The sequence below is a fragment of the Colius striatus genome, chromosome 2 (assembly GCF_028858725.1).
Source record: "Colius striatus isolate bColStr4 chromosome 2, bColStr4.1.hap1, whole genome shotgun sequence".
NCBI classification, from domain to species: domain Eukaryota; kingdom Metazoa; phylum Chordata; class Aves; order Coliiformes; family Coliidae; genus Colius; species Colius striatus.
The window spans coordinates 9286797-9303939 of NC_084760.1; the positions used below are offsets into that span (position 1 = coordinate 9286797).

A 17143-nucleotide genomic window follows, 5' to 3' on the forward strand; every position below is an offset into this window, starting at 1 on the left:
GGCGGTGCCCCGGCGATTTCCCCGTGTCCCTCCCTCCGGGGCGAAGTTTGGCAGCCGCCCGTTTCCCCCGGCGCTGCCCGCGCGTGCGGGGCGCCTCCGCCGCTGCCAGGGCCGGGACAAAAGGCACTCTGACACGTGATGGGAGCCGGGCTTCATAAATGGGACCCGAGAGGGGCGGAAGGCGGGGGGGGGACACGCGGCGACGGCGGCGTGTGGCGGAGCCGCGCCGGGCGACCGGCGGCTCCCGCGCTGCCTGCCCGCGCCGAGGTGGCGGCGGCGGGCGGAGGCGGCGGAGGAGGGCCGGGGGCGGCGGGCTGGGGGGGCGGGCGGCACATGGAGCGGCGGCGGCGGAGGGGCGGCGGAGCCCGGCGCGCCGCCTGAGCCCGGCGAGCGAGGGCGGCGGTGGTCGGAGAGGAGGCGCCGAGGGGAGGGAAGGAAGGGAAGAAGGGGAGGCAGCTGTGGGGGGAGAAGTCTCCCACCTCCTCCTTCCCCTCGCCGGCACCGCCTCCTCGGCGCTCCCCAGTGCCGGGGTGCCCGGGCGGGGCGGCGCTCCCGCACCCTGCCGGGGGTCGGCGCGGCCGGAGCAGGCGGGGGACGCCGCCGGTGCCGTGCGGAGGGTAAGGACGGAGCGGGGCGAGGGGGCGGCGGGAGCGGGAGGGGGCGGCGGATTCCCACCCGGCCAGGGGCCAGGTAGCGGTCGGCTCCCTCAAAGTTTGTCGGCGGCGTGGGTAGCGGGGCGGTTTGGGGGGTGGGGCGGGGGGTCCGGGGGGTGACACCGCCCGCCCCGACGGCGGAGCGGCCGGCGAGGAGGCGGCTGTTCGCTGGAGCATCCCTCCCCGGGACATCTCGCCCCGGGCACGGCCCCTTGACGCCGCCACGCCGGGCGGCTGAGGAGAGTCGGAGGGCGCTCCGGGGCCACTCGGGAAAAGCCGCTGTCCCCAGGTGCGCGGTTTGGCGTTCGCGAGGCCGGCCGGAGGACGGGGAGACCGCGGCTGCCGAGGGGAGCCCGGCGGCGGGCGGGGGTGCGGGAGGCTGGTGGCCTTACGGTGAACGCGCGACTATTCTTCTGTGAGCGGAGCCGGCAGCCTCCCGGGTTCCCACGGGACCTCATCTGACATCAGAGGTTTCTCCCCTCGTCCTCACTCACCGGTGATTTACGGCGGGTGGCATCCAGCCCGGTTTTCCTGCGCACTTTTCCTCCCCAAACTCTGCCGGTTGAGGCTGTAACCGAAATAAAAGGCGGTTCGTGATTTCGTGCGCAGCGATGTTCCGTTAAAAGATGTCACTGAGGCATCTAGCATCTTCAGAATATCCCAGTAGGGATTTTGGTTGCTTGGTTTGTTTTTGTCTGAAATTTGGAGGTCTGGGGGGAAATCAGCCGAAAAAGAGTGAGCTCTTTAAACTTCACGCAGTGTTTGTCATGTGAAATCTTCAGCTGTTGAGAAATAATTCTGAGTGACCAGATGGGCTTATTTTAAACGGGCATCTTTTTTGTCTCAAAGACGTCTGCAAATCTCCATCGAGAACACCCCTGGATGAGGTATGTACCAAGCTTTTGGTAGGAGAGAGCTCGTTACTGTGATTACAGCTCGATTAAGTAAAATGGTGTCAGAAGATGAAGTCCGTAGTTTATCTTCTTTCTCCCTTTGTCGTGTCGGTGTTATTTTCTGTATGGCAGCAAATGATCATATTAACAGTTTTGCCATAAAATTTCTTCTTTCAGAAGATAAAGAGATGCACCTAACACAGAGCCACATAGCAAAATACTCCTTCTTGAGTATCTACAAGTTAGTTTTTTAAAGAAAGAAAATGTAGTGTGGCTTTTTTTAACCTGTGAAAGGTGTAGTAATGTTTCTTTCTCTTTTTTTCCCCCCTCTCCTTAGACGTATCGTCTTGTTTTCATTGTTATTGTTCACCTTTTCTTAAAGGAATATAGATAGCATTCTGTGCTGGGGATGGCATTGCTGTTCACACCTACCGAGATCATGCAGAGGATCAGAGTGGTATTTAAGATGATATTTAATAACAAAATGTGCAACATTGCAACAAATTACTTGGGCGTGCTTAATTCTTGTTGGATTACACCCCATATCGCCTGCCAGCATGGGTTTTCTCTCCTCAGGAAAGGAGAAAAAAAACCTCTCTGTGACTATAGTGGGAATATTTATTATGCAGGCAGAGTTTATTAAATCAGCTGTAAAAGAAATGAACGTTAACACCTTTAAACAGTTTAGAAGGTGAATGTGTAATTCCTGATTTATTAGAGGTTAAAATTAGTTTTGTAGCAGCCAGGAACAGCTTTGCTTCATTATCTGTTGGTCTTTGGAATGAGAGGCAGAATCATTTGAATAAAAACATTTTAGAGCAGAATTGCTAAAAGCAATAATTGTTTCGGTGAGCCAGCAGGCATCTATTGCCCGGGGGAAAAGAAAGTTGGCTAGGTAAAGAAATCAACTATTTGCTGGGTATTTACCTCAGACAGCTCCATAACACTTAAACCCACAGTAATCAAATCAAAATACCTATAAAACTCAAGGTGGAAGGAGGTTATAGTGTGTGAGGATGAGTCGGTGGGTGCCTTTGATCCTGGCTGTTGTTCTTTGGTGAATTATGTTAGCTCAGTTGCATAAAGGACCCCATTAGAGGCTTTCATGCTCTGCTGAAGGAATGGCAGATCTTAGCCAATGCAAGCCTTTCTTTCCCTTTCTCTGTTCACAGGTTTCTGATTGGGCAATGGAAGTTTAGAAATCAAAGAACTTTTTTTTGTTTCCCCCCTTAAGCCAGTTCTGACTTTCAGCCTTTAATGTGGTCATCCCAAAATGCTTTCAGGCTGGCACTCCAGTAGGAATTTTAGTGCTGAAAGTGTTACATGGGAGAGAGGGAGAGCTGGGATGGCTTTCCTGTCTATTGAGTAGAGGCAGGTAAGGAGATTAAGAGGCAAGGGAAAACCCAACCCCACAGATTCACTTAGTATTGTCCAATAACGTTACAAGTATATAGCCACTCCTGGTTCTGCGGGTCTCATGCACTGTCTTCCACTCACTTTGTTTCTCTGCTTCTGCACATTTTAAGAGAAATTGCTATAACTTGTGTGATGCTAACTTTGTGACTGCTCTCTTGTCATGCTGTCAGCCACCAAGGCATCTGCAGAATTCTTTTTCTCAGTGGTGATGTCTCTTAATTTCTTTGCAGATGCCTATATTGGCTTTATCCGAGTCTCCTCCCAAAACACTAAATGATTTTAGATAACGTTCTGCTGCAATTTCCCAAATAGTTTAGGCTGTGTGAAATGATGAATGCTCTACCAAACCACTCATCGACCATTTAAGTGAGAATTTGGATGTTTTCTCTTCTCTAGCAGCAAATTCATACAGTCTGCTGCTGATGTAAAATATGTGCTACGGGCGACCCTAACACTGGGATTTGGCCAAGTTCAAAGCAGCTGTGCAGATGGACACAGAAGACAGAAGGCAGAGGGAAATAGACCCTTTTAATCATAACAAGGCTGCTCTTGTTTTCCTATCTATAGTGGAAATGCATGCCAGCCCTTCGTACTTAAAAGCAAGCTTGCAAATGTGCCAGAATAGACAGCAACAGCATTTGTTATTAATGCAAAGTTAAAAATGTGACAACCTGTCTTCTCAGTGCCGCTCTTTACGGCTCCATTTCTCTAACCCAACGCTGTACTGCTGCAAAAAAAGCGCACATCCGACTGCTGCTGCTGGGATAAGAATTCCTCTCCCCCTCCCCAAGACCTCGTGCTCTTTGAAAGTGCATGGCTTTGTTAATGATGGCTGGAACCAGCCACGACCTGTCCTTTTGAAATGGTTATAATGACTTATAAATCAATTTCTCGTTAGAAAGAACTTTTTTTTTTCCTTTTCCCTTTTTTTTTTCCCAAAGGTGCCATTGTTGCCCGTGAAAAATGATTGGGTTTGCAACATAAGGTTGGAGCACATTTCATTCTGCCATTTGTGCCTCATGCAGGGGCATTATGGTGTTGCATACACCAAGCCTACTCCTGCCTCTCTTCAGTAGGAACATCTTTTTCTTTTTTTTGTTAAAGCTACCCACACCTAAATTACAGATCAAATAGATATTTCACTCCTCTGGGTGTTAGGATAATGTCACTCCTTAACACCTTGGCTGAGCTGTCAGTGAAACTGGATGTTTTATATGTTTCAGATGTTGTCTTGTTTCTGTAGGTTAAGGCTAGATGGCATCAAGTGCTATCTCATCCCATATTAACCTGTTTTATGGCAGTTGTATATTCCTAAGAAAGATGTGTTTGCTCTCTACAAAGTGCTGAGCAGGAGCAGTTCCATGGGGAATACTGTCAGTTCCCTTCTAGCCCCTTCTGGAGTCATTTTCATGTTTCTGCAGTTTAGGAAACCTTTCAAAGTTTGTACTCAGGGGTTTGTGGGGGGACTCCCACCTCCCATTAGCTGTGGATATGTGAAATACACTCTCAGAAATCACTACTTTGAGTCAGCTCTGCCTCTCGTTTTAGACAATTTGATACTGGAGTCCGGTCTCTGTGTGTGCCTGGTAAATTAGTTGGCACAGGTTTGGAGTGTGTATATAAGTACCCATGTGATTGTATATAATTTTTGCAGGATCTCAGTGATAGATATACTCGTTTTAGGTTCCTGCTTTTCCCCAGGAAGACTGTCTATAAGGGGATTCAAAAAATGATGCTTGACAGGCGATATTATTGCCTATATCTTTTTGTACCTACACTTCTGGCTTATCTGCTTGTTCTCTGGCACTGGGAATTTGCGTTTATGCATGACAAACACTACTGCAGCATTTGTGAGACTTTGCATAGTTATTCCTCTAGGCATGTGTATGCTTTTGTGTATGTCTATCTGTAAGTTTTTTGCCTATAAATACATAGATGTATACACATATACACAGAAATAAGAAGTCAGAACTCATCCCCCAGTATCTTTTAAGTATTTCTCCAAATCTGATGTAATATCATTTGGAGTCTCTGTGCAGTTTGTTGTTCTGGATACTTGAATATCAGATTCTACTGTAATTCTTTCTCACTTCTCCTCATCTCTCCCTCTCTCTCTTTTTTTTTAAAGAAAAAAAGAGGCATCTGCATATTTCGAAGACATGCACCATTGCCAAGCAATCTGGTGTAGTGGCTTAATATGCTGGCAAATAATTTCACAAGTTGTTTGTGTGTGTGAAGGCAGTATATTTGAATATCATTATATTCTGAATGTAGCTATGAAGAGACTTATCTGAGCTTATTTAAATTTTCTGAAAGGCCAGACAGCTCCAGAAGTGAAAGAATGTTTTACAGGTTTTTAATTGGGAGTGAGTATTTTCATCCATTGGCTCACGCTGGTGGCGTGGGGTGTTGCTTTGCAATGTGCTACTGACCTTCTGTGCACTGACTTTCTGTCGTTGCTTGTAAATCCCTCTTTCCCTTTCTCCTTTTGGTGTATTTATCCACCGTACAGGTCACGCAGTGGCTCCATTTGAGCACTCTCTTCCTTTCCAGCTCTGAGGTCCATGCCCAATACTTCATTTTCCTTAAGTAGTTTGGCTTTTATTAACATCTCTGGCTAGATTTGCTCAGCTGATTTCTCCTGAGTGTCCCCAGCTCGGTCCCATGTGTCGGTGTCTGTCCTTTTCTGTGACCTTACCGAGGTTGGCTTCTCAGAGCCCTTTGCATCTTCCTTCGCCGTTTGAATATAGATCAGAAATGGACTTTCAAAAGAGCAAGTCATTGCCTGCAGAGCAGTGGGTCTGTTCTTTCTTTATGGTGAGATCTGAAAATCCCACTGGCTATATCTATACTTCAGCTTACAGAGATGTCTCTGAAGTTTGCGTAGCTCAGAAGAGAAGGGAGGTTTTCTCTCGTGAGTTTTCTCCTTCACCTGATCTGCTTTCCCCAAGCCAATCACAAAGGCAATTCTTCTCTTCCCCCGAAATCTGCATCCCTGCCTCCCAGGGACTCCTTCCACTTGGGTCTCCCTCTCTTACCTTTTCCCTGATTTGCCCCTGTCTCACCTGGAGACATCCCATTCCCTGTTTGAGGACAGTAGTTATCTCTCCCCTCTCCTCCCAATCCCCCTCACACCTATCACTTAACCCACATTACCTTTGCTCTCAGCATCATCTTGCTATCTTGAAAAGTTTTTGATTAAAACTTGTTAGGGCCACAGTTTGTTGCAGGGGGAGGAGGAGGCAGACTCGCACTCTCATGTGGTTTATGAAAGGTCTCCCCTAAGCCTGGTGTTTTTGCTACCTTGTGGTCTCTAATCCTTAATCAACCTTTTAATAAAAAGCTCACTAATATTTTCTGCTGCAACAAATTCTCGATCTTATTTGTTCTGCTTTGGCTGTTACGTGGAAGCTGTTTTCTTGGGGTGATTATCTCTCCTTTTTTTGTTGTTTTTCTCATAATAAATGTGTTTTCACAGTTTCATCCTCTAGACATTACATTCTGCAGGGTACCTTTAGTGTTTAGCATCCAGTGGAGCCTGGGTCTCTTATGTCCTGCTCTGCTCTTTCAAATGACTTCTCTCCCTTCAACTACACATGGTGTGCTAAGCTGCTGCCTCTTACGAGTATTTCCAGGGGACTGAGTGTTCAGCCCTCATCTCTTTTGCACTTGTCTGAACTTCTCTGTCTCCATTTAACATTTATGTCAATTGTGCTCAGCAGTAATAAGTGACTGCACCTTTTGGCACTGGAGAATGTCTAGAAAAGAGCCTGGAGATGAAGCAATTTCTTTTGGAATATTGAAATCCAAGATAAACCAGTTTGTGAAAAAGTTTGAGTGTTGAAAATTGACCAGCTTAATGAGTTCTCTTCCATTTTCTTTAAAATGTCAATACCATAGCATCCTATCAATCTTGTCCTAGCACCTGTTTATTCTGCTTTATTGGGAAACAAGTCCTTAAACTGAAGATGATTTAAGCAAATGCCAAGTCGGTCTTGCTCCACCGTTTCTCTTTCATCTGAGCCTTTCATATTTCAGCAAGCCTCATCATCCTCTCCCAGAGCTTTGTCTTTAGGTGAAAGCAAGATCTATAAAGAAAACCCTGAAAGATCTTAAAAATCCCACATTGTTTTAAGCCATCTCCACCTCCTCTCTTTTCTCCCCAAAGCCAGGAAGACCAGGTAGCTGTAGTTTCCCATTAACGTGACTCTGATGATCCACTTGTCGGTTTGTGGCTTCGGTACTTTGTCTTGTCTCCGGCTTGGTAGGAAGTGTGTGCTTAGTAAGTTGTGTTTCACAGTCTGAGGGGTTTTTGTGAGTGAGCCTGGGAGATTCAGAGGTTTTTCACAGATAGTTGGGGCAGCTGATTCTTCTCTTTCCCCTGCAGCTGGATGGGATGTGGGAGACACATCCTTGGTTCCCGTAATTCAGAGGAAGGGGTTCAAGTTAAGCCCCTCACTTACTGGGCATGCACCATGCCTGCTGGAGTATCAGTGTCTTTATTTCTGGACGTTTAAGTCTTGGTGCAACAGGGAACAACTCGAGCAGTTTAGAGGCAGGGCAGGAGAACAGAGAGGTTGCCAGCACGCTCCCTTGGCTCACAGGAGAGCAAAGTTCAGGTCCTTCACCTGCATCAGGCACAGCAGGACTTCAACCCGGCTTTTGAAGCACTTTGATCTTAGGCACATGTGTATGCCCTGGCTGTTTGGGAGGTGAGACACAGCCTCTGTGCCTGCGAATCACCTGTACTAAAGCTGGGACACACATCTCACCAACAAAACTTTGGAGGGATGAAGTAACATTACTTCTTTTCCAAACATTGTCAGTCACTTATTAACACTCTGTTTCCCCTCTGGTTTTATTTCTGTCATTCAGATTGTCAGGTGCTGGGTGCTGGGGGGGTGTCACTTTGCCCCCAAATTAGAACAATCCAGCTGCTTGTCCTGCTAGTGTGCAAACAGTATGTTAATTAACACGAATAACCATGTATCTGTGGTTTCTTGCTAATTGAGATTCAACTTACCAAAGAGATCATGATGTTACATAAGAATAAAATTTAGTTCAGTACTTGCATGCCTTATTTTACCCCATAACTGATAGTGCTTTGCTGTAACTAGAAGGCAGCATCCCACATTTACTCCTCTCCTAGTGCCTGTGCTCCCAATTCCTCACACAGACAAAATTCCCACTGAAGTGAATGCAAGTTTTCTTGAATTAAGAGTGACAGCATATTTGCCATTTATAGCCCAGGAGTAGCACAGTGTTGGAGAGTAAGCAGGATAGGGATAATGTTGCTTTCACATTCTTGTCAACATGTGTGTGTTTTTTTCTTGCTCTGTGTTACTGTGGCTGAGAGTGCCATTTCTCAGGCTGCTCATTTCTTTCTCCGAGGCTTGGAAACCTTGTTCTGCCCTCGAAGCAGTGTTGTTCATCACCATATGGGATAAGGTAATTATTAGCCATATAAATTTTCATTTTATAGGACAGTTCTAATTCCTGGAGGCCAACAGCTACTATGGCAGATCTCATTTCTCCAGCGCTTTTTCAGCTGACACACGAGTATAAATTTTATGCTGTTTCTCCAGTGATACTACTTTGTAGACCCAGTTTGGTAGGAGTCCCAGGCAAAGCTCTGAAGGACTTACAAGCAAAGAGAATGTATTTACATATTTTTAGTGGATTGAAAAACTATGTTTCAATTATATATACTTGTCCTTTAGCCTGTTCTTGATTAGCTGTGGGTATCATAGAAGAAATGTATAGACGTGGAGATCAAAGTATGTTCTAAAATAGAACCTTAGAAAGGTTTGCTTGTGGATTTCCCTTTCTTGTTTTGATTCCTTTTCTTGCCATGTCAATGTTTTCGCAGTTATCAGTAGCATCATTGTATTGCTCATAATTACCTTCTGAGGAAGAGCGTAAATATTCACTGTTTCTATTCAGGCTATTAAAATTGCTCTATCAATCATCTTGGTTTGAAAATTTTAATGCATTCAGCCTTTTTTTTTTTTAGCCAATGTTAAAAACTTTCCATCCTTCCCTCTTCCCTAGAACAGCAGGAGAAGGTAGGCAAGAGCATTTTAATGAAGTCATCCCAAGGAAACTGGTCCTGTGGACCAACGAGAGTATTCAGAGGAGATATAATTCTCCCTGTTGTCTGAGATGAGTTTGCCAGCCTTTTGCATATTATGTACCTTATATTTTACTTAAAAAGGTCTTTATATTCTGATAGCATCCAAACTTCTTTTGAGGCTCTATGCAACCACACAATGGAGGGCAGTAGTAGGACTCACCCGCTCAACTTTTCACTCATTCTTTCGCTTTGCAGGCAAAGCCTCACAAAGTTGTGCCTTCAGCCATTGCCTGATGTTTTAACATCTCTTATGTTTGAACCCCGGTAAAGCAGGCTGGAAAAAAAAGAGCCGGGGGGTAAGTGGAATCCAAGTCTCTGGAGAGAGCGAAGCCGTGTGTCTGTAAAAGCCGCTCCATCTAGTGGCAGTCACTTTGCACAGCTGGTCTGGCACTGCCAGTCCACAGCCACCGGCTCATGGGAGGAAAGTCTAAAATGGTGTTCAGCTGTGGGTTTTCTGGTTCTGGCCTTCAAGATGAAAAATATTTGACATTTGAGTCTGTTGTTTAATCCTTTTCTGTAATGGTAGTTGCTTACTGACTGGATTGCTGCGTGCAGTCATGGAAATACATTGGAAGTTTTGACTGCTGGCATCAGTGAGGGCTCTTCCTCATCTTTAATCAATGTTTTGGTTGTTTTAAAAGAATGAGGTCGTAGAGCTCATTTAAGGAGCTTTGGAGACTCAAAGGCTCTGTTGGAAGAGCAGATTCCATCAGAGCAGGGAGGTTCTCCCTTTCTGCCACCCTGCCCGTGAGAGAACTTTGCTGCAGCACACAACTATCACCCCAGTCCCATCCAGAGAGAAGGAGGATCTGAGCAGGGGACCCTTGTTCTCTAGGGAGGCTCCCAGGGTATTTCACATAGAGTTGGTCATGAGACTTGGGACAGTGTGGTTTTGGGTTGCATCGAAGCCAACTGCAAAGAGCAGTGTAGCCACGTAGTGTGGAGCATCCCAGTTTTGTGGGCAGTGCCTGGTCACCAGTCCGAGCTTGGACAGAAAAGCTCAGAGCCAAAATTTGTGTGGTACTGGCATGTGCACCTGACCAAATGAAAAGACCCAAGTACCAGACCACTGCTTCTGCCATTGGCTTTTCAGTCTTATGTCAAATGATGCAACACCTCAGACAGTGGCCTGGACCATCCTGATAATCACAGTGCCAAAGGTTCAGTCTTGCTTTCGCTAGATAGTAATGGAAATCCTCTTTGATCACTGCTGTATCTTATACTGGGACGAGGTAGTATCCAAATAAATACAAATCCTGGTAAAGTACAATTCCAGATCAGGAGAGTGGCTGTTTCACTGCAACTTTAATAAAAATCAACTGCTATTTGAATAGGTGCATGCACACATATGGCTAGAAATTTCCAATTATGATCTTCCCAGCAGCAAACAAAAACAAAATTAATGTCAGCTGCATCCCCAAAAGCCTAAAACTACACCACTAATGAACTCCCAAGTACTCTCAAAGAAAACTCTCTTTGCAGAGACAATAAGGTGGAAATTACAGTAATAATCTCAATGTAAAAGTACAGAGGGGAAAAAATGATTGGAATTCAGAGTAAGACTCTCCTCTCCTGATCCCATTAACCGTGTTGTTAGCATAGCATATGCATGCATAGTGATATTGTCACATAACTCATTGCCACCTTCAAAAGAGCATGCAGGAATTCCTATTCTTTCATTTGTATTTCAAACAAAGGTAAGGGGTTGCGCTGGGGCTTGCACCTTGTTCTGAGGAAGTCTGTACTTAACATGACTCCAGCAGGGACCCAGCTACCTTGTGTTTGTCTGTCTAGTAGAAGTGCTCAGTTGCATAAATTTTTTGAAGCTTCACTCAAACATAATCGTCTCAACATGGGTCTGTGGCTTTAATCATTAAAATGGTTGTCTTTCTTCTGTCAGAAACAAGCTGGAGTAACAGAATACCACAGCCACCTTTATATGTTTCTAGAACTACTTGTGTTATTGTATTTTAGGGTGGGGGGTTGAGGTAGTTTTCAAATGAATAACACATTCTTCACTTCTGGTTTTAAACTGATGTTATAATGCCAAGTTTACAACTGCCAGACTTACGTCCTAGATTACTGCCTTTCAATTTAATGTATGCTTCAGTGACATTTCCCTCCCTCTCTTCTCGCACCCTCAAAGTTACATTCATTAATATTGTCTGTCTGTCTAATAATTATGTAATTATTTGATGAGCAAACGATGTCTGCAAACGCTGACAGAGCCAGTATGTGTTGTGTGTTAGGCTATTCCCATAAAGGTTGTGTGTACTCACGCTTGTTTGCAGCATTGGGGTCGTAGTGTCTTCCGGAGGACTGGGTTCATATATTGCCTTTAACCTTCACCGGCCTGGCCTGCTGAGTCACAAGCAAAACTTTAGAGAAACATGGGAAAAGTCTCAGAGACCACTAGATACCCAGGGACCTTCTGCTGGGCTCCCTAGTTCTGAGGAGACAATGTTTTTGAGGGTGGGACAAGTTATATCCCCAGTGGGATGAGTTACGTTTCCATACTTCTCCAAGGAGCAGTGGGTCCTGGTCCATATCAGCCAGAGCTGCACTCTGACCCAAACTGGATGCCATTTTTTTCTGGGCAAGTGCAGACTGCTCTGATTGAGGCTTCTGATCTGTGCAGAATAGATCACCAATGCACTCAGTGACTTCTCAGTGCTGGCCACCATTCCTGAAATAGCCACCATGGCCACCATGCAGCCCAAACATCCTAGTTATCTTAATTTGCTTAGCAGAGGGAAGGAATAAAGTAATGAAGCTATATCCAGATCCCTATATTTGAAGGTTAATTACTTTGCTAATATGCAATAACAAATTCAGAATATTAGTAGACCTGAGATTCTGTAACAGGATGATGCTGAGTGTACAGGTCTACTGGGTGAACTGTGATGCGGGTGCATGGCTCTTTCCCCGTTCCCTCTCTATTGTCAGGTTTTCAAAACCCTTGGTACCTTTTGAAAGAAAAGCAGTGAAGGTGATCGTTCAAGTTAATGCTGCTCCTGCAGTGACACTTGGTATTATCTGAATGAAGCAAGGCTAAGGAATATTGGTCTGCAAAGCACTTTGCAATCAGAGGCCAAGTTCAGATCTAGAGAAAAATACCTTTGTGGTGGAGCGGCTCGGGAGGTTTTGATGAGAAATGAAAATTACTTTCCTGTGGAATGCTTAATTCCCCGTGCCTGTGTTTTTCATGTTACTTCTTAGTGTAATTCAGTTTTAGTGAAATCCGTGTGATTTCTTTCTAAGTGCTCGACTCACCCCGATTCCCGCAGGTGGCAGGGACTAAACTGGCACAGAACACAACAGAAAGATCAATTTTGCTTGACACGGTTCAACAAAGTTATTTGTGGAGTTTGTCTCCCCATTTATCTTAATGAAGTCTGGTCTTTTCCTCTTCTAGGATTTCCTCCGATGCATTTTTCCCTCCCCCAAGTCTCTCTGACACCAACAAGACTGGGGTTATGAAGTCAGTCCTAGATGGCCTCGCAGATACGACTTTCCGAACAATCACAACAGATCTCCTTTACGTGGGCTCCAACGACATCCAGTACGAAGACATGAAGGGTGACATGGCATCCAAGCTGGGATACTACCCCCAGAAGTTCCCTCTCTCTTCCTTCAGGGGTGATCCTTTCCAAGAAAAAATGACTGCAGGAGATGATCCCCTGTTGAGCATTATTCCTTCAGATCAGGTCAACATCACAGAGTTTTACAACAAATCCCTGTCCACGTTTAAGGATAATGAGGAGAACATACAGTGTGGGGAGAACTTCATGGATATGGAGTGCTTTATGATTCTGAACCCCAGTCAGCAGCTGGCCATCGCCGTGCTGTCGCTCACCCTGGGCACCTTCACGGTCCTAGAGAACCTCCTCGTCCTGTGCGTCATCCTCCACTCCCGTAGCCTCCGGTGTAGACCCTCCTACCATTTCATCGGCAGCCTGGCTGTGGCCGATCTCCTGGGCAGTGTGATTTTTGTCTACAGTTTTGTGGATTTCCATGTTTTCCACCGGAAGGACAGCCCCAACGTCTTCTTGTTCAAACTGGGAGGAGTTACGGCCTCCTTCACCGCCTCCGTAGGTAGCCTTTTCCTCACGGCAATAGACCGGTACATATCCATACACAGGCCGCTGGCCTACAAAAGGATTGTTACCCGACCAAAGGCCGTCGTAGCGTTTTGTGTGATGTGGACCATCGCCATTGTAATAGCCGTCCTTCCTCTGCTTGGCTGGAACTGCAAAAAGCTCAATTCCGTTTGTTCGGACATATTCCCTCTCATCGACGAGACGTACCTGATGTTCTGGATCGGGGTCACCAGCGTCCTCTTGCTGTTCATTGTCTATGCCTACATGTACATACTGTGGAAGGCTCACAGCCACGCTGTTCGCATGATTCAGCGGGGCACGCAGAAAAGCATCATCATTCATTCTACGGAGGATGGTAAGGTACAGATCACTAGGCCCGATCAAACTCGTATGGACATCAGGTTAGCCAAAACTTTGGTCCTTATCCTAGTCGTTTTAATCATATGCTGGGGCCCTCTCCTCGCCATCATGGTGTACGATGTCTTTGGGAAAATGAACAAGCTCATCAAGACTGTCTTTGCCTTCTGTAGCATGCTGTGTTTGCTGAACTCGACAGTCAATCCCATCATCTATGCTCTGAGGAGCAAGGACTTGCGACACGCCTTCCGCAGCATGTTCCCCACCTGCGAGGGAACGGCGCAGCCCCTCGATAACAGCATGGAGTCTGACTGCCAGCACAAACACGCCAACAACGCGGGCAACGTGCACAGGGCTGCCGAGAGCTGCATTAAGAGCACAGTTAAGATTGCCAAAGTGACCATGTCTGTCTCCACAGACACGACTGCCGAAGCCTTGTAAGTCAGAGACTTCTCAGCGTTCCTAGAGAAGGAGTTGGTTTAAACGACAACAACAAAAGAAACACCCCACAAATCGACAACAGAGAAAACCAAACTCATGGCTTAATGTGTTTGTACCCTCCTGTAATACTTTTTTGGTTTGTCATTTGTAAGCTGAGCAATGGTTGTCTTAAGAGCATTTACCGTCGGCCAGTTCTTCGGGTTTTACACTTAGGGATTCGAGCTCAGTTCTCAAAGAGCACAGAGAAGATGCGAGGTTAGCGATGGTGCTGGCTGGGGGCGTGAAGGAAAAGGGTGAAAACCTGATTGAAAACTAGCGCATCCCAAACCAGTACCATCGAATAAGGAGGAGAAAAAAAAAACAAAAAGCCTTGTGATCATGCTGTTCATTTCAGTGTGAAGTGTATTTCATGTCTGTAAGTAATAGGAGGTTTTTCTTTCTTTCTTTCCAAAAAGCGGCAGTGCTGAGTTTTAGAGGTTCTGTAAAACGTGTCGTGTCCCGTGAATTGTATGCTGTTTTATTCTGTGTTCTTGATATTTGTCTGATTAAACCAAGTGATAAGGTAGACTTCTGTGGAAATAACGTGAAACGTGATATGTAAACCCCATTGAAAACACGTAACTGTATTTGAAGAATTCCTATGAGCTATTTTGGAAATTTTACACTTTTAGTGGTCTTCTGTGGACTTAGAGGAGAGGCTTTGTGTTCTTCTACTAAAATCGTTTCCCCACTACCTTTTACTTTCACATGCATACGAGAGTAAAACAGCAACAAAGGAATAGAGGAGGAATGTAAGAGAGGAATGCACTGGTTCAGACTTTTAAATACCACTGCGTTTATACAGAAGGACGTTTATGGTTGTACAGACTTATCTCCCTGCTCTTGGGCCTTGCGTGAATACGAACACTGAAAAGCAAAGGCCCCGGATACTGCCTCCTTTTAACGGGCAACTGGTTTTAAGCCACGTGCTGGTGCTGGACCACTGAAGACAGCATGTGTCAGACTCAATGTGCGATGTTATCACTGTGCAGTCGATGTATACTTGAAGTGTGTCGCGTTCCCCGTTATCCCAGGCTTAAGCAGATTCAGAGCCTGAGATGCCAAACTCCTGTCTTCACTACAAGAGGAGGAAATACTGTCAGACATTTTCTTATTGTGTGAGAGTGTATATAAATAAATATCTCCATGTGTGTGTACGTGTGTGTGTGCGTGTGCGTGCGTGTGTAAGTATCCTAATCAGTGTGAGTCATGGTAGCATAACTAAGATAGGACACTATGACCAAATGTAAACTGTATTTCTTGTTGCACGCTTTGCACACGAATTCTGTTTCTAAAATTGAGTTCTTCCAACTGATTACTGGTGAAAGTACCATATTGAGAACATCTTGATCCACTCTGAGAGGTGTATCCATGTGCTAGGGAAAGCGGCCTTTCAGGTCTCCTTGAGAACACAGGGAAAGGAGGCAGAGCATGGCATGAGCCTGCACTGACAACTGCAGTGGCTGTCGATGGTGTTCCTGAAAACTGAGAAAGCCAGAAATAAGTGATAATTTGTTCTAAGGCTGTCAGTATTCAAACCTGCTTGCTTGAAATGAGGTGATTCTCACTGTGAAACCAGGATATAGATGACAGGATTTGACACTGTTGGGTTTGAGGAAAGAGTTCTCGAAGGAAAATGGTGACTGTTCAGTGGTGGGTTTGTTTCTGCAGCCTGGAACTTTTACAAGGAGCATGTTACCAGATAAACTTTGAGGCACAGATATTTAATAATTCTGTTCTAAATCAGAAGGTCTGGGGTCATCTTCTCTGCTGCCTTGGGTTTTTTTGACCGTTTCCTCATCCTTCTGGCTGATTTCTGCCAAAATAGCTGCAAAGGCAGCTTAGCCTGTTAGCTGCCTGATGCTTGCCGTAAGAGGGGTGGCACTGGGTAAGTGGAGCCGAATCCATGCCTCCTGTCCTTGGGTGGAGAGGTGGGTGGCTGGACACCGTGGTGTCCCCATGGCACTTCTGATTCCTTGGTGCAGGCCAGAGCAGCCTGTAGCACAAGCAGCCCAGCCGATTTCAGCCAGTGGCTCTGCGGGCGTGTAAGCGGCTCTGAGTTCAGGCTTGGTGAGGGGTGGCACATTGTAAAGATCTCGTCAGGTGAGGTGCTGAGCAGTAGCTGGAAGACATGGTTATGCTTTCCTCCTCCACCTCCCTCACCTGCAGCTTACCTGGGTGGTAGGAACAGGCACCATGCTCTCTACGTGGGCCACGGCAGTCGGCCAAAGCCATCAGACTGCAGAGGGTTCCTGGAGCATGTGCAAGTCCTCCTTCTGAAAGATCTTTCTTGTATCTAGGTCTAGTCCGTCCTAAAGCAGTCCTCTTGGAGGAGGGAAGGAAAGCCCATTTGAAATGTAAAGGTATTTTAAGAGCCATTTTGAAACTGTCTTGTGAATTAAATGCAAACTTCGTGGACTTTTATTGTGCATTCAAGTTCTAAATTTTACATGATAAATCATGGGACAATGGGGCTGTCTTGGCACTTAACTTGGTGCTTACTGATATAATAAGAAATAGCATCCTGTGAAATGTTACCGTCTATCATCAGTATCTTCATTTGCATAATGAGTTTTTTCTAAAGCTCTGGGAGCTGTGTCAGTTCACTTAGAACCATTTATTAAAGAGGTGGCGACAATTTCCTTACGTGTTACGCACTAAGCAGAACGACTCTTTCATTAGAAATAAATCTGCTGCCTTTCCAAGATAAGCTGTACTTAAACTTCAGCTTTAGGTATATTCCTAATTTGCAGTTGCCTACCTTTGCTTAGTGATAGCACAGCCAAACGATAGCGTGTTCCACAGCCACCCACACCGCCATCAACCACCACCACAACCACCGATAGTTGAAGTTACGTGTACATACCGACTCCAGGTGTTGTGTATTCTACCATCAGAGAAGGCCATCTGTGTCCCATGCGTGCAGAGTCAGATTCTCAACAGTCTAATTGTATATTTGTATGATATAATCTCCTCGATGCTGTGCAATCACTATCCACATCTTCTTGCACTGGCCTTTCGATGAAAACTTTAGTGTGTCTATTGTGAGACAGACAACGCGTTTTACCTGCTGTGATCGGGCTGAATGTATGTAAATAAGTGAAAAAAAAA

At 45.7% G+C, this 17143-nt stretch overlaps 1 protein-coding gene across 1 annotated transcript; it reads left to right on the forward strand.

Annotated features, from left to right (window-relative positions):
- The first annotated feature begins 543 nt into the window (after nt 1-543).
- CNR1 (cannabinoid receptor 1) lies at nt 544-14062 on the forward strand. The gene is made up of 2 exons (XM_061990370.1): nt 544-617; nt 12511-14062. The coding sequence occupies exon 2, from the start codon at nt 12572-12574 to the stop codon at nt 13991-13993; it is 1422 nt and encodes a 473-aa protein (XP_061846354.1). The 5' UTR covers nt 544-617; nt 12511-12571; the 3' UTR covers nt 13994-14062.
- The last annotated feature ends 3081 nt before the right edge of the window (nt 14063-17143 follow it).

Coding starts and splice junctions, on each gene's coding strand:
- CNR1 (XM_061990370.1), top strand. CDS start 12,572: ATGAAGTCAGTCCTAGATGGCCTCGCAGATACGACTTTCCGAACAATC.